Source organism: Globicephala melas, chromosome 2 (assembly GCF_963455315.2).
Source record: "Globicephala melas chromosome 2, mGloMel1.2, whole genome shotgun sequence".
Lineage (NCBI taxonomy): Eukaryota > Metazoa > Chordata > Mammalia > Artiodactyla > Delphinidae > Globicephala > Globicephala melas.
Window position 1 is genome coordinate 127,424,562 of NC_083315.2, and position 22,096 is coordinate 127,446,657.

At 41.3% G+C, this 22,096-nt stretch overlaps 1 protein-coding gene across 2 annotated transcripts; it reads right to left on the reverse strand.

The window, feature by feature from the left end:
* Nucleotides 1-15,087: 15,087 nt before the first annotated feature.
* On the reverse strand, nt 15,088-22,037 carry VCPKMT (valosin containing protein lysine methyltransferase). 2 transcript variants are annotated; one of them, XM_030854918.2, is made up of 6 exons: nt 21,259-22,037; nt 21,052-21,162; nt 20,812-20,884; nt 18,866-18,985; nt 17,794-17,898; nt 15,088-15,684 (listed from the first exon to the last, which is right to left on the reverse strand). In XM_030854918.2, the coding sequence occupies exons 1-6, from the start codon at nt 21,729-21,731 to the stop codon at nt 15,670-15,672; spliced, it is 897 nt and encodes a 298-aa protein (XP_030710778.1). In that variant the 5' UTR covers nt 21,732-22,037; the 3' UTR covers nt 15,088-15,669. The 2 variants fall into 2 exon arrangements, with proteins under 2 accessions (XP_030710778.1, XP_030710779.1); XM_030854919.2 differs by lacking the exon at nt 20,812-20,884 and having other exon boundaries at nt 21,063-21,162.
* Between the last annotated feature and the right edge of the window lie 59 nt (nt 22,038-22,096).

Below are 22,096 nucleotides of genomic sequence, written 5' to 3' on the forward strand. Positions count from 1 at the left end.
TTGTGGCATATGGGCTTAGTTGCTCCATGGCATGTGGGATCGAACCTGTGCCCCTGCAATGGCAGGTGGATTCTTAACCACTGCACAACTAGGGAAGTCCCAAGAGCCTGATTTTTGCCCTGATTTTTGCACTTCAGACCAGTCTCCAAGGTGTGTCCTTTCCTTGATATTCAAGATGGTGATACTTCAGTTTATGAAGTATTTAGCTTTTCATTTTATACCATCTCTACATATAGACTATTTTAAAAATCTATTTTTGAAGTCATCAGTTCTACTGCAATAAAATTATTTTTTTTAAATGAGCAATGCTTAAGCAAACCTTAATCAAGTACCATAATTAAATAAGGGATTATAAACACATTTTCCCCCTGGTTCATTAAGTTGCAATGCAAGCTTATAGTTAATATATTATTAAAACATTTACAGCCATATCAAAAGAAATGACAAAAGAAAAAAAAATGTTCACCTACATTTGAGATTAACATTTAAATTGGTGGACTTTCAGAAAAAAAGATTCCCCTCCCTAATATGGGTGGGCTTCACCAATCAGCTGAAGGCCTAAAGAGAACAAAAGATTTGGGGGGGCTCCCAACTGAGTCCCTCAACTTCTCTCAGCCTTGATTTCCTCATCTGAAAAACTGAAAGCACTTTGTAAACTATATAATACTATATAATGTCTGGTGTTATATTTATCATATTTCCTAAACTCACAGTAGTAGCTAACAATTGAGAACATCATATGTGCCAGGCTCTGTGTCAAGCACATATATGATTTCATTTACTCCATCCAACAACCCATGTGGTGGATAGCAGTATTGATCCCATTTTACAAATGAAGAAACTGAGGCATGAAGAAGTTAAGCCACTTGCCTTAGGTCACACAGGTGGGACGCAGCAGAGCTGGGACTTGTACCTAGATCTAACAGAATTTAGGGAATGTTCTCCCTAATGATTAGCTCTGTGACCAGGGGGAGTTATTTACCTGCTTTAAGTTCTGACATTCTTGTATGTACCATGGGATACCTGTCCATCTCCTCATCCTGGTGTGAGAATTCAGGGAATCACATTTGGGGAGGCATCCAGCACAGTGTCTGGCATGCGCTCACAGTGCAACAAGAATTTCCACTCTAGACTCCCAGGTCCCGCACTGTCAGCCCCTGTGCACAGAGGACAGTTGGATCATACAGGCAGGGAAGCAGCCAGATTTGCTGGAAATCAATGACCAATCTGCCACATTTATCAAATTCTAGTTTTACAAATGTTCTTCCGGGCTTCCCTGGTGGCGCAGTGGTTGAGAATCTGCCTGCCAATGCAGGGGACACGGGTTCGAGCCCTGGTCTGGGAAGGTCCCACATGCCGCGGAGCAACTAGCCCTGTGAGCCACAATTACTGAGCCTGCGCATCTGGAGCCTGTGCTCCGCAACAGAAGAGGCCGCGATAGTGAGAGGCCCGCGCACCGCGATGAAGAGTGGACCCCGCTCGCCGCAACTACAGAAAGCCCTCGCACAGAAACGAAGACCCAACACAGCCATAAATAAATAAATTAATTAATTAATTAAAAAAAAGTGTTCTTCCTGAAAAGAGTCAGTGAATTTGAACAAATTCTTTGCTTTTTCTGTTAAGACTTTTAATATGTTACATGAATATCTTCTTCTTGAATATATTTATGAGAAATCTAATTCATGCTATAACTCAAAGCTTTTTGGCAAATCAAACATTCCTTAAAATACTAATGAAATACATCTCATATTTAAAAATATAAGATTATTATGTTAGTTTGCTAGGGCTGCCATAACAAAGTAGCAGAGACGGGGTGGCTAAAACAATAGAAATTTATTTTCTCACAGTAATGGAGGCTAGAAGTCCAAGACCAAGGTGCCAGCAGGGTTGGTTTCTTCCTGAGGTCTCTCTCCTTGGCTTGCAGACAGCCGCTTTCTCCCTGTGTCTTCACATCATCTTCCCTCTTTGCCTGTGTCCTAATCTCCTCTTCTTATAAGGACACCAGTCATATTTGGTTAGGGTCCACCCTAATGGCTTCATTTCAACATAATTACCTCTTTAAAGGCTCTATCTCCAAATACAGTCACATTCTGAGGTTCTAGGTGTTAGGACTTCAACATATGAATTTTGGAGGTACACAATTCAGCCCAAAACAAATATATATTTATTAACTATATTCACATTAAAAACAAATTCCTATTTATTGGACATCTTCAGAATCACTGACTATGCATAAAGAATATATTTATCTTCACAGACTATATTTGAGAAAAATATATGCATGAATATATTCATACAGAGAGACTCTTTGAAACAAGCTTTCAGTACACTGGTTTATTTTGGTACATTTGACAAGCTGGCCATATGGTGAAATGATATTTTATTCAGTAGTCTCTCTGAGAATTAACAATTGGGCATATTGATCCAGAGCTGATATAAAGCCTGTATGAACCACAACCTACTGGGACCTCCCCACCCCCGAGAGTATCACACTGTTACCTGAAAGAGAAAAGCACCCAAAGCCATGATCACCTCCTGAAACAAGGGCAGCAGGTGGTTGACAGGAGGCCAGGAAGGGGTGTTCTGCGGGAGGAAGGAGTGGGGGGACCTCCAAACCCGGGGAAGGTCAGTTCAGCAGAGTGCTCCCCTGGGAGCCTCCAGATCCTGGTACATGGGATGGGCTGGGGGAGCGAGAGAAGGGTGACCCTACAGTTAACTCCTGTTTCTCAACTTTTCATTTCTTTCTCCCCTTTCCCCAGATCTCCCCCAATCAGGCCACAAGGGCAGTTCTGTGCCACAGATGCCACTTCCAAGTCACCCCAGTAATGGATCCTTTCGCAGCTTAAGCTCCTTAATGTGGAGGCCCAAGTCCCCTCTTTCATTTAGTTAACAGTAAAAACCCAGGACATTAGTGGTGAACCTCTTTCCCCCCACACCCATGTCCAAATTTAGCTACATCTTCCCTCCTCCCTCCTTCCCTTCTCTTCCTTCCTTCCTTCCATTAGTCTTTTTGAAGAGTTGACCCTCTTCTTTCCAGAATCAGTTTACCTGCCTGTGGGCTCCTCCACTTGCCCCCCGCCCCCTCAAGCCCCCCTTTGTCTTCAGCCACAATCTCTCCTCTCTCGTCCTTTTGTACAAGCCTTCTTTCAACCCTGACTCTCCCCTCATTCCCACCAAACTCTATGAAGTAAGCTACTGCTTTCACTTTCTCCACTGTCACTTTTATTCATATCTCATTTTTGTATTCCCTCCAGGACCTACCACAAGCATCACAGGCGCTCAAGAAAAGATAGTTGGGTTAATGGAATATTCTTCGAGTGAAATGTGCAAGGACCATGAAGGGTGTAAAGAAGACTCTGTTCTTGTCTTCAAGGAGGGGGCCAAGGAGTTAGTGAGACAAGGTAGAAACATGAAAAAAATGTCACCAGAGCCACACTGGAAACAAACAGAAGAGAATCTTTAAAATGGAGGCATCGGGAGAAGAGCACCCTTGTGTGTTCACTGAGGGCTTCCGTGAGTGCGAATCAATGAACTCACAGTGAGCAGCAATGTCCAAAGGGACCCCCGACCACCCTGCCACAGCTGGGGGTCACAGAGAATGAAGGCACATTGTCAGGACTGGGGACACTCTTGTGGAGAAGGAGTGTCCCTGGCGGGAGGAAGGCAGTAGAGAATGCATGGGATGCCGGCATAGGCCAGCATCAGGCTTTGGGGCTCTGAGGACCCAAATGGCAGGCTTCCCAAGGCTGGGCAGCTTTAAATCAGGCCCGGAGCCCCACAAGCCAAGCAGTGTCTACAGCCTGCCTGGGCAGACCTGCTGCCCTAGATGCTTTCAAGAACAATGAAATACGGCAGTGTTGAGTTGAGGAGTCCTTCCATTTGATACGCTGGAGGAGTCGAGGGAAACACATCTGCAAAACCAGGCCAATCATCTATGCTCCCATAGTGAGAGTAACAATAACAACAAGAAGTATTTTTAAAATGCTCGGCATGCTCTGGGCCCTGTCCTAGAGTGCTCACTCCTTTTAGGAACCTCCTCCTTTCCATGACAGCAAGCAACTCACAACCCACAGGTGTCTCCAGCACCTGCCACAAGCCTGGCCCATTGAACACAAATGAGGAGAGATGGTGACTTTGTATGTCTGTTGTGATGAGAGAGTGAGGGGGACAATTGATAAGATATGGCCCAAGATCAACTAGGGTGTGAAAAGAAGAAAGACTGAGAGACCAAGGGGGATTGATCCACAGTCTGTCTCCCCTCCCTTCTGTGGACCTTTGGCTAAGACCCCTGCTCATTAGAGATGAAGTAGATCCCCTCTGTTTATTTTAGAATGGCACACACTTGGCTGAGAAGGGGGAAAACGGATCAAGCTCAAGCCTTTTGTCAGACGTAAGCACCGAACACAGTAACTCGTATCTCCATCCAGCTTTCAGGTCGACGCTGGGCTCTCACATCCATTTTCCTGTGTGAGCATCCTAAGGACTCTGTGAGTGGGCAAAACAAATGTCACCACCACCATCCTCATCCCCATCTGACAGATGAAGAAACAAACTCAGACCCAGGGACCTGCCCGAGGACTCACAGCTAGTCAACAGCAGAGGTTGGAGTTCAGCCTTCACCCTCAGAGTTCTATTGAGCCCAGGACATCTCCACCAAACACTGCCGAGGCACATCTTTAATCAGGAGAGGGACAGGGTGACCTGAGGGGGTCTGCGTGGCCGCTGTCCTAATACTTGGCCACCACAGTCAATACTTGGCATTGATTGTTTGGAAAGGTGATAGCAAAACGCCCTGGGAACTCACAGCTGAGTCCAGAGAGTCGTGGGAACTCTCCTGTGCTCGGAGAAGTGTTTCTGGGGAGATCTGCCATCTGGAGCCACTTTGTCCCCATCCCTACTAGGGGAGGCTGAGCAGGCCAGAGTCCTGGGCTCTTTATGGAAGCCCACTCTCCTTGCTAGAGTCCTCATGGCAGGACAGCACAAACAATGCCATTCTTTTTGCTGAAGAATAACGGTCACATTTTTCAAGGCTACCTGGCAAGTTACACCTGTGCTCCAGAGACACTGGCAAGAAATATAAAGCCGTAGAATTCCTCCAGGCTTTTTTTTTTCTTTTTTTAAACATCTTTATTGGAGTATAATTGCTTTACGATGGTGTGTTAGTTTCTGCTGTATAACGAAGTGAATCAGCTATACGTATACATATATCCCCATATCCCCTCTCTCTTGCGTCTCCCTCCCACCCTCCCTATCCCACCCCTCTAGGTGGTCACAGAGCACAGAGCTGATCTCCCTGTGCTATGCAGCTGCTTCCCACTAGCTATCTATTTTACATTTGGTAATGTGTATATGTCCTTGCCGCTCTCTCACTTCGTCCCAGCTTACCTTTCCGCCTCCCCGTGTCCTCAAGTCCATTCTCTACATCTGCGTCTTTATTCCTGTCCTGACCCCAGGTTCTTCGGGACCATTTTTTTTTTAGATTCCATATATATGTGTTAGCACACTGTATTTGTTTTTCTCTTTCAGGCTTTTATCAATTAATTACAAACCTACTTACAGCCTCCACCCTTCGACACACACACACACACACACACACACACACACACACACACACCCACCATCATGCTCTCTGCTCACATTTCACAGGCTTGGGCAGAGATCTTTATCTAAAGCAAAGCTCTGAATTGCTAAGTGGCAATATTAGCTATTAGCTTGGGTCTTATGTTAGCCCTGATCACATTAAGCATGATCACACAAGGTAGAACTTACATCAAATTTGACAGTCCCAAGCCCACCCATATGCAACGCCAACATTAATCTGGTTTCCTACTGGTTGGTAATTTAATTCTGCTACAACTGCAGCCAATCATCTGTCAATCATCAAAGCTGCCTTTAAAATTAACCCAGGTCTCTATTGTGGGAATAATAAGTGAATGGTTGTCTTATGTCTTTCATAAATTAGCCCTTATGAGAGTCAGGGATCATTCTGGAAACTTAAATTCATGTCTTTAGATTTTTTTTTTCCTCGACTTGGTTTTAGGATGCTGTATAGTCACAACATAAGGACCTCAGATATCCCATACAAGAAGTCACAGTTAATTCTAAAAACTACCCTACCAATTTATTTGGAATAACATGATGTGAGTATAAACTGTATTGACAGTTTCAAATCTGGTGATATTTAAAAAAAAAATTAGGTTCACTTCCATCTTTCCAAATACCTTGACTGCTCATGACGATTACACCTAAAGTTCAGTAAAATGTTTATTGCATGTAACATCTGCACCCCAAGGGTCTGCCTCCATTCCAGAGCCCTGCACTAGCATATAGTGGGAAGGGGAGGTTTTCTTTTATATCACTCTCTGTGGCCCATGCAGCCCTGGGACCCTCCCTGGCCCTTCCAGCTCTGCCCTGTCCAGCTGGTGAGCTCTGCCGGGCCTTCCAGACCCATCTCCATGCAGAGGATGCCGCTCCCTTCCTATGGGTAGCCCTGCAGGGTGAAGGTGGGGCAAGTATGTTTCTTACACTGGCCTCTTCACTTTCTGCCACCACATATAGGCTCGACCCAGGTATGAGACTCTCCTGAAAGCTGCGTAACTAAAGGGAATTAAAAGAGGTAAGAAATGAAAACTTCACACTAAATGTAGGCTTTCCCTGTAACCCATGAGAAGCAGCAAGGAAGTTTTTTAACCTTTCTTAGATGACACTGCTGCTCCTACTCTTGCTTTCCGGATCTCAGACCTCACTTAATACGTGCTGTAATTCTCCCTCCACTTTTCAGGCAGCCCCCCTAAACACAGTGGTTACTCCTACCCCAGAATCCACTCTCTCTGAAGCAATTCGTTTTCTCAACAATTCATTTTCTCAGTGCTAAGTAACAACCCCATGATGGGGATGGAGTGGGGGAGGCCTGAACATTTTCCAGGTGCAAAGGCAGTGGGTTTGCTCTTTTGTAACACAGTTAAACCGCTCTCACAATGGGTTATTTCTTCACTTTTGCTTTCTGAGTAGTTTTATGACGTTTACTTCTGTAGTTTCATAGGTTAAGATTTCCACAGTATGATCAGCAACCAACACTATTCTAGGAAGCTTGTAAATCAATTGCTAGGATGATTTAGCTGGGATTATGGACAAAATGAAGACTTAAAAAGCAGATCACTTCTTGGGAAAAGTAGTGGTTGAGAAGGATCATAAGATAGGGGTAGGGTTTGAAAGGCAGAAAAGTTTGAAGGACCTACCAGTTAGGACCTGCTCCACGGCAGTGAAGAGAAACCCAACCTCAAACCAGCAGAACAAAGTTAACTAGGTTATACAACTGGGAGTCCAGGGGTGCAGGTGGCTTCAGGCACAGTTGGTTTCAGAGGCTCAAACTGAATCATCAGGACAGTGTTCTGATTTCTCTCTTTGCACCTAGGTTCTGATTTCGTCTGTGTTGATTTTTATTTTGGGGCAGCTCAAGTCTTACTTTTATCCTTAGCATTAGCTACCCTGGAAAAGAGGAAGTGCCTCTTACCCAGGAGGGCTCCGTGGGGGGGGGGGGGTTAGTGTCGGTCACGTGACACCCACCCCTACACTGTGGTGGGGGACATGAGGCTGTTTGGCTGGGCTTGGTCATGGGGCAGGCAGAGGGGTCAGTGCAGTGGGCTCTCAGATAGAGATTTAGTCTTCATCAGTCAGTTGGGAGAAGGTCTGATGGAGGACAGAAGTCATTGCTACAAATATCCACTACACAAAAAGATCATGCTTCTGTTTTAACAGAAGCAATGAAGCACACTGTGTACATCCTGAAAAGTCAGTTTTTGGTGAGAGTGCAAGAAGGAAGCAAAAGGAGCTACACTGAAGCGGGTATCAAATACCCAGCATGGGAGTTTCTACTTCACCTGGCAGCCTCTGGGGAGGTTTTTGAGCAGGACGTTGAACCGTTTGGAACTCCAAGTCAGGAGAGTGCTGGGGCACCATTGTTTGCACAGGTGTGTGGGGAGGTATTGCAAGTGGGAGACATTACAGGAGCATAAATTAGAGGTAATGAGGCCTGGCCTTAGGCGACAGCAGTAAAAAGAGGAAGGGGAGGAAGACAGGACAAAAATACTGCTGGCTGGGTGAGCAGAGGAAGCTATCAGGCAGGCAGCTGAAGAGGCGAGGCCAGAGCTTAGGAGAGGGGTCAGAGTTAGAGGGCCAGAGAGTGGGAACCTACAATCGGCTTGCAGTTAGAATCAAGAGAATTGCAAGATCTCCCCTGTGACTCCTTACTCCCTTCCTGTGAAGAAGGCAGAGTCTAAAGAGAAGGTGAAGAAGTCAGGTGGGAGTAAAGGTAAATGACAGGCATGCTGCTATACTGGGAATCCCGCCTTTCCGACAATAGAGGCTTTTGTTCTTTCTGGCCCAGGCTATGCGTTGTTTACTTAGGATGACTTCTATCGCACCTCTAGTTTGCAAGAGATTATCAGTCTGAACTCTCAGAGCAAATAATTGAGGCTTATGCTGGGGAGATAGATGCCTTCTTCCCTACCCCTGTCCACATATATTATCTAGTTTAACTATCACCACAGTGCTGTCCAGTAGATGTCATTCTCACTTTACAGAGAGGGACACTAACATTCAGAGAAACTAACTTGCTCAAGGACATAGAGCTAGATTCCGTGGTAGTCAAGTGAGCCATTTTCTCCTTAGGAGAAAAACAGAATGTTCAAGCTTGGGTGCATAAAGGGAAGGTGAGTGGATTTAGAACAGATCTGGGGCTGTCTTCCAGAGCTAATTTGGAATTTTGTTCCTACCAGCCACACTAAGCCTCCACTGTTCTCTCTTCCTTGGAATCTAAGGTTAACAACCAGACACTTATTTCAGACAGAGAGTAACAGACTGAATGTGGGTGTCAGAGATATGCTGGAGAGTGAAAGGAGTTTTGAACGACAAAATTTTTTTTTTAAATCCTTGTGGCAAGATTTAGAAAGATGATAGCTATTTTAAAAGTACATCGTACCTATGTTCATAAATGTCACTGAAACCTAAAGGCATTCTCTGGTTAAACATTTATTATTTATGGGAGTGTGAAACTTGTTTTTCCTGTTTCTAAGTTTCAAGAAACCGGGCCTATGTTCAATGTCCCTTACATGCCATGAGATTATTCTTTACACTCACTTGGAATGTAAATATCAAGCTTCTCCATCTAAGTTCTGGATAAAACGTGCTATTTATTTTGGTGCGCCCCAATATGCAACTGTACTGTGCATGCAGTGCAAGCAGGTTTTCAGGACACGTTCCTAAAAGAACAAAGTCAGGTACTGAATGTAGATACATGGGATTGTGTGTATTATATGCACATAACTCTGGCAATGATTTATCCAAAGCACCAATGAGCCAACACAGGAACCTGGAACTCAGATTGTTAAATGCCAGGACTTCAGAAGATTAACAACTTGGAATAAAAGTTAACTTTTAAAAAATTACTCAAGAGTTTTTAAAAGCACTGACCCGTCAAGGGTTTAACAGACTGCCAGCGGTACTTCATTAGAGCTAATGACATGAAGGAAATCTGCTAAGTACTCAACATTTAACCCTGTAAGGACTGCATCTAGAACAGCTCTTTTTCAAAAGACTTAATTTTGTTTTGCAAAGAAGAAATATCATTGTTTCTAACCTTGTGAATATTAAAGTGTGAACTTATCCTTCACCAAAGTAAGTGTATTACAGGTAAGCAATAGATGTTTCTAAAAATTAAGGCCAGCTATCTAGTGTTCATGACAATCTTTTCCATCAATTGCAAACAAAAAGATCTTGAAAGTTTAATATAATGCAGTTAAGCACTTGTGCTATTTTACTCTGGCTGGCGGAGAAGCAGATGCAATTCGCGGTTCTGACTCTCATTCTTATCTGTTGGTACAGACATAGTCAGCCTGAGGGATTAGTTAAACTAAGCTCCTGCAACCCATCGTATATACTGATTACATGGTAAAAGACGGTTTATCCAGGAGGCAACTGCTACACAAGTACTTCATAGTCACCTTGCTCTTTTAGAATGAACACATCTAAACTCCGAAAGTAATTATGCAGATATATCAAGCCCCAGACTTCAGAAAAATGACCTGGTGCCACTTATCTACTACTTATCTGGTCTCAGTTTAATACAGATAAGAACCACAGAAGGAAAAATTCGCTAAGGGTCCAGGATGGTGGAATCTTGGAGCTCCAGCCAGCAAGCCCAGGCTCCGTTATTTGGAAATGAGGATTTCCTCTGTTTTTGTTGGCCTCTGAATGCTCATGGCACTTGCTTTAAAACCATAAAAATGAACAGCAAACAAAGGTTTTCCTTCCACTATACCTTTTCCTTCTTTCTAAATTGCTTACTTGTTCAACTAACAGTACCGTGCAACAGTGTTCTCAGGCTCCTCCCACCCCAGGTGCCATTCCCACCATGATGAGGCAGTGATGTTCATAAGGGCTCTATACTCTAAAAAAGATGCCCAGGGCTTCCCTGCTGGCGCAGTGGTTGAGAGTCCGCCTGCCGATGCAGGGGACACGGGTTCGTGCCCTGGTCCAGGAAGATCCCACATGCCGCAGAGCGGCTGGGCCCGTGAGTCATGGCCGCTGAGCCTGCGCGTCCGGAGCCTGTGTTCCACAATGGGAGAGGCCACAACAGTGAGAGGCCAGCGTAACGCAAAAAAGAAAAAAAAAAAGCCCAGATTTCGCACTGCAACACAGACTTGTATTATTACATTTTCCCATCCCCTAATGTAAAGTAATTCCATCTCTAGTATAATCACAACATTTATTGAAGGCTTACTGTGTGCCAGATATTCCATGTATTAAACTAATTTAATCCCCATGGCAAACTATGAGGCAATTTATTATGATCCTCACCTCACAAAGGAGGAAACTGAGGCACAGAGTCACAGAGCTAAGTAAATGGCGGAATTGGGATTTAAATCCAGATAATCTGGTCTCAAGGCTTGTGCTGATAGTTTTCAGAATGCTTGTGAGAAAAACATTATCATAGAGATAATTTGCTCTAACATATTTTAAAACCTATTATTTGAAAACTATGTTATTAATAATGAATTACATAAAATGTATCTCACAGTTGATGGACTCACTAGATCTTTACCAGAACTTCAACACAAAAGGACCTAAGACAATGTCTTAAATGACCCCAAACACCTAACAGTTTTAACCAAACTGGTGAAAATGATTTCAGAATTTGTTTTCCTACCCAAAATCATTTAAAGTGAAAACTCTGTCTTTCGATTACCTGATTAATTTGCAGTAAAATTCTGTTGCCACCAACTTTTTCTAATTCAAATATAGCCTGAAGGTCTCTATGGTATGAAAACTGAATATTCCACTTCTAAAATGTTTATTATCAGTGAATCAAAAACTCTTTCAAATCCTGATGTTCCTTGAGGAAAAATTAAAACTGAAAGTCAAATATCAGTCATAGAACTGTGATATAGCCAAAGACAGAGCTTCAGTCTTTTGATGTAAAAGCTACTTACTACTCTAATGAAGAAGGTATACTGGTTTGAAAAACTAATTGAAATTAATTAGAAGTTTCAAGTACCTCAGATGTAAGATCATGCATTATATAAAAGGTACTTTCAAGGTGAATTTAATTTTTAGAACTTTGCAATGTCGTCTCTCATGGAAGATACCAATAGCAGAGAAATGGTTTATGAATTGCAATGTATGCAGCTATATGAATGACAGTCAAAACTTCAAAAGGCGTATCAAAATGCAATAAAAACATAAATCAAATACAATTTTATAAGAAAAAAATCCCTTTTCACTTACACTATTGTTATGGCCTGAATGTTTGTACCCCCCCACTCTCCCATTCATATATTGAAACCTAGTCCCTCAGTGTGATGTTATTTGGAGGTAGGGCATTTGGGAGGCGAGTAGGTCAAGAGGGTGAAGCTCTCATAAGTGGGATTTGTGCCCTATAAAAGAGACCCCAGGGAGTTCCTTCTCCTTTCTGTCCTGTGAGGTTACAATAATACAGCTGCCTAGGAGGAAGTTGGCAACTTGATCTTGCACTGCCCAGCCTCCCAGAACTGTGAGAAATAAATTTGTTACATAAATTTGTTGTTTATAAGCCACCCAGTCCATGGTATTTTGTTATAGCAGCCCAAACGAACTAAGACAACCACATAATATTCTGAAAGCAACTCATGATAGGTACATTTATTGTTTAAAATCTAATTTACTTCACCTTTAAAATGCAAGTGTGATTCCATTTCAAAATATTCTATTTTAACAACTTCCTATCTATAAACTGTTTAAAGACAAAGTCAAGCAATGCCATCTACAGGGAACCTTAGGAACAACAGTCATATTTCTATGACCCATACTTTTTTTTAAATGAATACAATGTCTGTAGTCTGAGTTAATACTGTATGTGGCATCATTTAACAAGGAAACTAGGTATGCTGTGTAAAAAGCTGTACTAACAGTCATTCTGGATTATTAACACTTCTTAAAATAATTTTAAATAACCTAACTTCACTTCCAAATTCACCAAACATATGATCCATGGACCCTTGGTAATGAACTGTAGAAGGTTAAGATTTAAAGCTATGTAACCTTAAAAGACTTCAAAGTTATAACTGATATATAGTCACTGGAGGCTACACCTGTAACAATTTTCTTTTCCCAGCTCTTGAATCCCCCCTTACTCTTGAGTAGCATCACCTTTACCCTCTCGGCCAGATTCTCTAAACTTTCAGCTATTTAGTTTCTAAAACTCAGCCCTGTTTATTTTAAAACCATTTCATAGAAAATGCCACATCGGATTCAAAGCTCTTTCCCTCCCTTTAAAGTATAGACCCACTTTAATCACAGATGGTTTTTAGACTCCTCTTTCCTTTTCTTCGCTCCCTTCTTGGGAGGCAGATGCTAGAAGAGGTTTCTTTATTGAAGTAGTTCTCAATTTAGGCTAAACATTAAAACCATCCAGAGCCCTTCACCAAAAAATACCATGCCTCTGGTTTAACTGGACTGGGATGGGACCTGGACATGGTCTGCTTGCTTTTAGCTTTCCATGTACAGCTAGTTTGAGAAGGACCGCCTTACTGGGGGGTGGCTTTCTAATTGGCCATCACTGCACTGTGGTAAGCAGCTTATGTGTTTCATTGTGCACAGCGGCAACCCCCACTCGCCTGGAAGACCAGAGGCCCACTACTGAGCAGTTCCTCCTGGCCCTGGCAGTCCACTGAGATTTCAAAGTTGCCTATATTCTGGCTGACCCCCAGACAGTGGCATCACGCCTCACTCATCTGCTGCATCACCTGCCTTTTAACCTCCCCATGCTGCTGCGCAAGTCCTCAGGCCGGCACGATCCATCTCTAACGCCTCTCTGCCTGACAGTCCCCGCAGTGCCTCTCCAATTCCATTCCCACGCTCTGGGATTAAACAGATGTGTTCATCTGCTGAGTAAAGACAAACCACACCAGGTGGAAAAGGTGCTGTCTCCCCTTCTTGGAGGCATCCTGGGTCTTGAATTACTCCCTCAGGTCTCCCTCCTGTGGTTTCTGAGTACAGATGCACTCCGTTCCCTCCCTCATGAGAGCTCAAAGGACTAAATCCCTTTCCCCAACACTGCACTTCTTCAGAAGAAGACCTCTCCCAGGCCTCCCCAGGTGTCTGTGGGATGGTGGTTAGTGATAGCACGTGTTATCTGATCTGGCACCCCTCAGTAAGCCCTGCAGTGCTTACTGGTCCTAATCACCGTGGTTCTCTGATCCTAGAACGTGGGGATTGGCACCTTTTAACCTCTGCTTTGGCCTTATTCCAGAATAAGCTAATAAAACTCACTTGACTTTCTGTTACAAATTACTTAATTCTGTAGTCAGTACCATTAGGTCAGTTCCCCAGAAACAGATGACAATGAATGTATGTATGCAAGTGACTTATTAAGGAGGTGATAAGTAAAGGAGTGGGAATAGGACATGAAAGAAGAGGAAGCACACACAAGCAAGGGTGTGATTCTGGCTAAGCTGCAAAGAGGCTGACTTCAGCCCAACCCCTCCAGGAAGTTCTGGTGTATGGTCACCTGTCTGAGGTAAAGGAGCTGGGCTTTCATTACAGGACTGTCAAGGGCACTTCAGGGAAGACCCACAGCGACTCTTTTTAGAAGTACAGTGAAAATGGGAGGAGGGTGAAGGGTATCTGAGGAATCTGGATGGACTACTATTGCTGGTGAATGTTAAACTAATTTCTACCAAGTTCTATAATGTTATGAAACAAGCCAGAAAGTGGTCGTTTGTTCTAAGACTTCACTAGTAATACCTGGTATTATTTGTAACTAAAAAAGTATCATATACTTAGGTTACACTAACTGCTTAGTAAACTGCTTAATGAAATGCTAAGAGCAGTTTGGAAAAAAACAAAACAAAACAGCAGAACAAACATTAAAGATTGAAGCAAGCCTGAAGGAAAGAACTGTTCTCTTGATGTCAATCTTTAATTTCTCTAGGGCTGCTTTTGCTCTTTCTGGAAACCAGTCACCGTCTTTAAATGTTCATTTTCTCAAAAGCTATTTCTGAAACATTCTCAAAGTCACAGGATCTCAAAAACAATGTTTATTTTAACATATACATTGTGCCACCTAGCACCAATGCCTGTAAGTACCAGAATTCCATCTGGTTACCATTACACTTTGGAACCATGCGACTGAAGTCCTGATAGATCAGTCTGTGAACAGATGATTCTCATGAGAACATAAAACAGAGACCACACAGAATCAAAATCATTTGATAAATGTATACAGAACTACCTTTGTAGTCATTTAAATACTTTTCTCTGTTTCATATAAACAAGTTAACACCAGTGACTTTAGCCGCATTTTCCTGGAAGCTATACGTGAGGAAAAGTGCAGGAGCCACATCAATGCAAGAGCCTGAAGCCGGACTTTTTATTTTCACTCCATTCTCAAATAAACAATTTTGTAAAGATACCTTTTCCTCCCTCCCAATCTCCCAATATCTTACTTTCATCTTTATCAACTGACTATGGTATAATCAACTATCTAACTCCCATAGTAAATTATACTGTAGTCAGTGTGGTGAAGGAAAAGCACAGAACTTGGCCACAAAACAGTATTTTCATTTTTTTTTTTAAAGTAAAAGAACACAAGTATTAAAGTTATCTTAAAAGCAATGAAGTGGAAGATACTTAACGATAAAAACCACTGCATAAATACGTTAAAATAAAAACCTTCTTTTAAATTTATCTTGAAGACAAGCTAAAATTTACTGATTTGAATTTAAACATTATTAAATAGTAATTGATACCTCTCTTTAGAAACCGGATCAACTTATCTCTACTTTCCTGAAAATACGCCAAGTCAGCCATGCTACTTTCACTATTTTTGGCAGACTTTAGGCTAACCTCAGTACCTATTTTTATTTGAGGAGTGACTGAAACATGTTTCTTTTAAGCAGAACTTGATGCCGAGCTAAAAGTAAACTAAGTTGGATTTCAGGCCCATTGGCAGGTAGGCAGTCAGTCAATCATTTTTCGTAATGCAGGCAGCCCGTGGTGGTTGTCTATATATCGGATCCCTAAGGACATGCTGGAAAAATCTGTGAACACAATCTTCCCATGCTGTATTCACATGCTCCATTCACAATGTTAGCTTACCCACGTTGTTAGAGGCTTGGGTAAGATGACTAGATTTCACGACGGAAATTTCTATAAGAAAAAAATGGAAACCTTAAAACACTGATTTCTTATCATAAATTAAGTATTTACCGGGTACTTAATACTAGGTAATATTCCTAGTAATGGCTAATGCAATTCAAATGAACAGCCATTCATAATGTTTAGAGATGATCTTTGCTGATGCCCGAAGTACAAGCAACCAAAGAAAAAACAGATACATTGGACATCATCAGAATTAAAAACCTCTGTGCTTCAAAGGACACACTATCAAGAAAACGAAAGGACAACCCACAGAATGGGAGAAAGTATTTGGAAGTCATATATCTGGTAAGGGTCTAGTATCCAGGATATATAAAGAATGTTTACAACCCAACAGTGAAAAGTCAACTCAATTTTAAAATAGGCAAAGGATTTCTGTAAAGATGTACAAAAGGTCAGTAAAAAAAAGATACTCAACATCATCAGTCATTAGGGAAATAAAACCCACTTCATACCTACTAAGACGACTACAATAAAAAAGATGGACAACAGTAAGTATTAGTGAGGATGTGGAGAAACTGCGACCTGCAGACATTGCTGGTGAGAAAGGAAAATGGTATAGTAGCTTTGGAACAGTTTGGGAAGTCCTCAAAAAGTTAAATGTAGAGTTTCTGTATGACCTAGCAATTCTATTCTGGGTATACATACACTGGAGAGATCTGAAACATGTGCCACACAAAAATTCTTACATGAATATTCACAGCAGCATTATTCCCTAGAGCCAAAAAGTGGAAACAATAGAAATGCCCATCAACTGATGAATGGATGGATGAGATGTGGTAATATCTATACAAAGGAATATTATTCAACTATAAAACATGGATGCACCTTGAAAACACTGCAGAATGAAAGAAGCCGGACACAGGAAGCCACATAATGTGTGATTCCATCTGTATGAAATGTCCAGAACAGGCAAATCCACAGAGATACAGACTGGTGGTTGTCAGGGGTTGGGGGAGGCAGGATAAAAAAGTAATTGCTAACAGGTATGGGGTTTCTTTCTGGGGTGATGAAAATGTTTAAAAAGTGGTGATGGTTGTCCAATTCTGTGAATATACTAAAAATCGCTGTAAACTCTAAAAGGGTAAACTTTATAGTATGTAAGTTATATCAAGTTAAAGAAACAAATGATTCTCTGAAGAAAAAAAAGCCTTCATATTTAGGAAACACAAAATCTTTATGCCTCAAAAAAAAAAATCTACTTTTAAAACTATACAACAGTTTCAGCTAAAACCGGATCCCTTAAGGCACAAAACATTTTAAATTTGTCTTTTTGTCTCTAGCGCCATGCCACATAATAATTGATCTGAATTACTACTCCTACAGCTCTTCTTTCCTTACAGTCTCAACACCTAGTCTTGACTCCAAAAATTACACATTATTTGCTTTTGGCAAGAATTCACATAATCAGAAAACTTCATCACAAATTCAAAGGAAAGATAATAGAAACAAATGGAACTAAGTAAATTTAGCACTCTCAATTCATAAAACTCATCTTGCCCCTGCCTTATACCAGTCACATATATAGAAGGTGCTGGAGGACAAAAATGGATGAGATACAATTCTTCCTTTCTACAGGTTCAAATTCTAGGCATCAGAGAGGCAATGTGCATAAAATGTAATTAGTATAACAGGTAAAGGAAGCAACCAAAAAGGGGAACATATATAAATTCTACTTAACTGAATGCATTTTTCTTTATTGGACAGATCTACCTTTTTATAGTTTACTTGGACCATTAAAAAACATATGAATGGTTGGAGAGAGTTCACGAAGGACAGAACTGGCATTTTAAAACCTCTAACAGATAACAGAAATTTATAAATAGTTAAGTTCCTTGTCTGAGGTAATGCCCAATAATAAAGCTATATAATTTACAGCTAGAAAAGACCTTTACAAAAGAAGCCTGCCTTATTTTAGAGGAAAAACCTGAGGCCAGGTAGGTTAGGCAATCTTAACACTGAGAGTTAGTGCCCGAGTCCAGTGACTCATCAAAGCTGTTTCCCCACTTGAAAATTAACATCTACATCACACACAAGCTCAGAGACAGTGTCCAGCTAATGAAATTGCTTCAGAGGATGAAAAGCCAAATATGTATTTACCGATTTTTTCTTTCTGATGTATAAAATGTGAATATCTTCACTTCGATATTCTTCATCATGTTTTTCCAAAGGAATTTTTTCAAAGTCAAAGTCTAGTTGAAGAAGCTATAAATTTAAAAAAGATATACTTTATAGTTAATAATATGAACTATCCTGTGGTGACAGAAATCAGAATGGTGGTTACCTTTGGAGTACTGACTGGGGAGGGGCACATGAAAAACTCAGCTAAGCACTTGATACATGTGCATTTTACATGTTTTAACTCAACTGAAATTGATTAATAAAATAAAATTTTCAATTATACATTATTTCAAAAGTTTATTAACATTCTTCATATTCAAGAAAAACATAAAATTAAAAAACCATTTCATCATATATCTGAGGCAGAGTCATGAAGAGTCACTTTACCCAAAGTAACCCTTTCAGAGGATAAAACTGCAAGGCTATACAGATGGACCCTTATGAGGAGTCACTTGTAATGTGGCGGATTTTTGCCCATAAAAAGGGCTTGGGTGACCACTGGAGGAAGATGGGTGAAGGATAAATGGGATTCTATGTACTACTTCCGCAACTTCCTGTGGGTCTTTAATTCTTTCAAAAGAAAAAAAAAAGAAAAATCTCGAAATAGGTAGGATACACTGGTCATAAAAATACAGTGGAAAACACTAAAATAAAAAGATACCACATGTCATGTTTCTATGATGTCATCTCCAAAAATAATATACACATCATTAACATGTTCCTAAAAGCCAGCAACATGTTTCATAAAGAAACGCTGAAAACTTTCTCAGGAAAGACAAGGGTGTCACATTATTATTTTACATTGTTTTACAGATCGACAAGTTAGAAAAGAAAAATAAATAAATAACCAGAAAAGATTAAAAAGGCGGTGGGGAGGGAGGCTGGCGGTTATTAGAATGGTGTGCTATGAAGGATCCTGATCCTCTCCTTGGGTTCATACAAGCAGAATGTTTTCCCTACTCAAAATTACCACAATACACTTTAACACAAAGTCACATATAGCCTCTCTGAAGGGTAATCACTACAAAGGTAGATCTAGTAGAGTACTCACCTCAAAATATTTTTTCTCGATTTCTGGATTTTTTCCCATTGTTCGTTGTTCATAACAACATATAATACAAGTCTCAGATCCACTGAGATCTTTTAGGGTTTTCAACAGTGGCTCCAAAGACTGTTCAAAAAGGAATATGATTTTTATGACTTTTAAAAATTTATATGTTTACTATAAAAGGGAGTAGGGGAGGTGGGGGGGTAATTATAATTTCCCTACAATTCATCCATCTTTTTTTTTTTTTAACATCTTTATTGGAGTATAATTGCTTTACAATGGTATGTTAGTTTCAGCTTCACAACAAAATGAATCAGTTATATATATACATGTTCCCATATCTCTTCCCGCTTGCGTCTCCCTCCCTCCCACCCTCCCTATCCCACCCCTCCAGGCGGTCACAAAGCACCGAGCTGATCTCCCTGTGCTATGTGGCTGCTTCCCACTAGCTATCTACCTTACGTTTGGTAGTGTATATATGTCCATGCCTCTTTATCGCTTTGTCACCGTTTACCCTTCCCCCTCCCCATAGCCTCAAGTCCATTCTCTAGTAAGTCTGTGTCTTTATTCCTGTTTCACCCCTAGGTTTTTCATGACATTTTTTTTTTTTAAATTCCATATATATGTGTTAGCATACGGTATTTGTCTCTCTCTTTCTGACTTACTTCACTCTGTATGACAGACTCTAGGTCTATCCACCTCATTACAAATAGCTCAATTTCGTCTCTTTTTATGGCTGAGTAATATTCCATTGTATATATGTGCCACATCTTCTTTATCCATTCATCCGATGATGGACACTTAGGTTGTTTCCATCTCTGGGCTATTGTAAATAGAGCTGCAATGAACATTTTGGTACATGACTCTTTTTGAATTATGGTTTTTTCAGGGTATATGCCCAGTAGTGGGATTGCTGGGTCATATGGTAGTTCTATTTGTAGCTTTTTAAGGAACCTCCATACTGTTCTCCACAGTGGCTGTATCAATTTACATTCCCACCAACAGTGTAAGAGGGTTCCCTTTTCTCCACACCCTCTCCAGCATTTATTGTTTCTAGATTTTTTGATGATGGCCATTCTGACTGGTGTGAGATGATATCTCATTGTAGTTTTGATTTGCATTTCTCTAATGATTAGTGATGTTGAGCATTCTTTCATGTGTTTGTTGGCACTCTGTATATCTTCTTTGGCAATTCATCCAAGTTTGAATCAATCCAAACAAGTAAACGTAGTTACAGCTCTGTAACTGATGATTAGTAAACTCTTCTTAACTAATCAACCATCATATTAATTTCAGTTTCCAGAGAAAGGATTTAAGTGATTGCATTTTGGAGTCCCCATGGGTAAACAAATGAAATTGACTGCACTCTTAAAATTTAATTTAATATAATTTAACTTGGGATTTAAACAATCAACAATTTACCTACAAAAGCAAGTCCAACCCTAACTAGAACATAAGTTGGTTCAATGCTCATTATTGAAAAAAATGAGTGATGCCCACAACACTACACAAACTGATATTCTAAAAAAAATCATTATATAAATATAATAAATCTTGCCACAGAACAATGAATTCTTTACGATGCAACTTAATTATTAATGTCATGATTAACACATTCACTAGGAATAACTAAAAAAAAAAAAAAAAAAGAAGAAATCTTAGTCTTTTACAGGAGATCCAAATGGCAAAATCCTTTAAAAATTTTACAGACACCTCTCGCAAAATGCACATAACACTTTTCTCGATATGCTTCATGGACCTCTATGTTAATCATGAGTGTATATATATGTAGTTCCTGGTGACCTTTATTTTCTCTTTACTGTGTCATCAACTATGGAACAAATATCCTGCATTCAGAGATGTTAAAATGCGAAGAAATGCGTGCTTTAGAATCCACCAAATACGGTTTAAATCTTCTAAAGGAAGAGCCTTCACTATTAAATACTCACCTCTTCATAGTATATGCAGTCGGCCATCAGGATGTAGTCTGGAGGAGAAGGAAAGTCTTCTATTTCTTCCCCCCTTAAAAATGTCAACCAATATTTTAAACTGTTGTTTCACTAATTTAAAATACTCCTGTTTTACAAACAAGACCCAGAAAGTCCCCTTCGTATTAACCATGCTTTTAGTGTAACACAATTTAAAGCAAACTACAGTTATCTTAAAACAAGCTGAAAGGCCATACAAACCATTTCAGTACCTTGGCTTGAACAGAACCAGTGACAAGATGCTTGTTCATATTAATATTCATCTTCAGCAAGTCTTGCAATTCCTCTAGGTCGGTGACTATGACATCTGCCCTATAAAATAACGGTGACTGAGGTGTAGGCACAAGGATGGGAAGCCAGTAACCGGGGTTTCCCGAAAAGCGGCGTCCCCTCCCGCCAAGCTCTTACCCGAGGGTAGCAGCCATGAGCCCCACGGCCCCGGTGCCAGAGCCCAGCTCCAGCACCGACCGCCGGCTCAGCGCGTGGGCCCCATCGCCGGAAAACCCGGGCGTTTCCAGGTATTTAGAAAGGACGATGGCAGCGTCCCAAACAACGCAACCCACGCCGCCGGAGCCGTACTGCTGTAGTCGTAACACCGTGCCATCTCGCTTCTCCAAAACTCGCACAAAGTTCCGCAGTTGCTCCTCCCCGGAGGACTCCAGGGGAGCCGCCATCGCCGCCCGGCAACACTGAGTATCGAGCGCAGTGACGTCACACCCACAAGACCGCCCCGGGCCCCGCCTTGCAAGGGGCCCGGCGCCTCCAGGAGGCGGAGTTGGCGCCATAGCGCGTGCGCGAAGACACAAAGACCGGAAGGCGACGTTCCACCGGCGTGGCCCAGCCGCAGGCCAAGGCTTACCCTGCGCGCGGAACCGCCTCATTCTCCCCTAAATTACAAGTCTGCCTCAACGAACGGGCAGTTGAAATTACTTTTCCGGACAAAGCCAACCTGAGTGTTTTTATCTAGTTGGATGTTGATTCACACTGTTTTTTGGTTTTTTTTTTTTATTACTGGCCTTAAATCAAGGCAGCTTCCAAGATCCTACCAAGGATGGCTATAATCCTGCTTACAGAGAATTCCTAACATGCTCCTAATTTTTCTTCAGAATGCGTAAAAATGGTTGCAAGAAGCTTGTGACTGCGTTTAACGGTGAAGAAAAAGTTATCCCTCTGAAGTTTACATCACTTAAATTCTTTGGGATTATGGAACTTAAATTGCACAAATTATTGAAAATGTGTGTATATA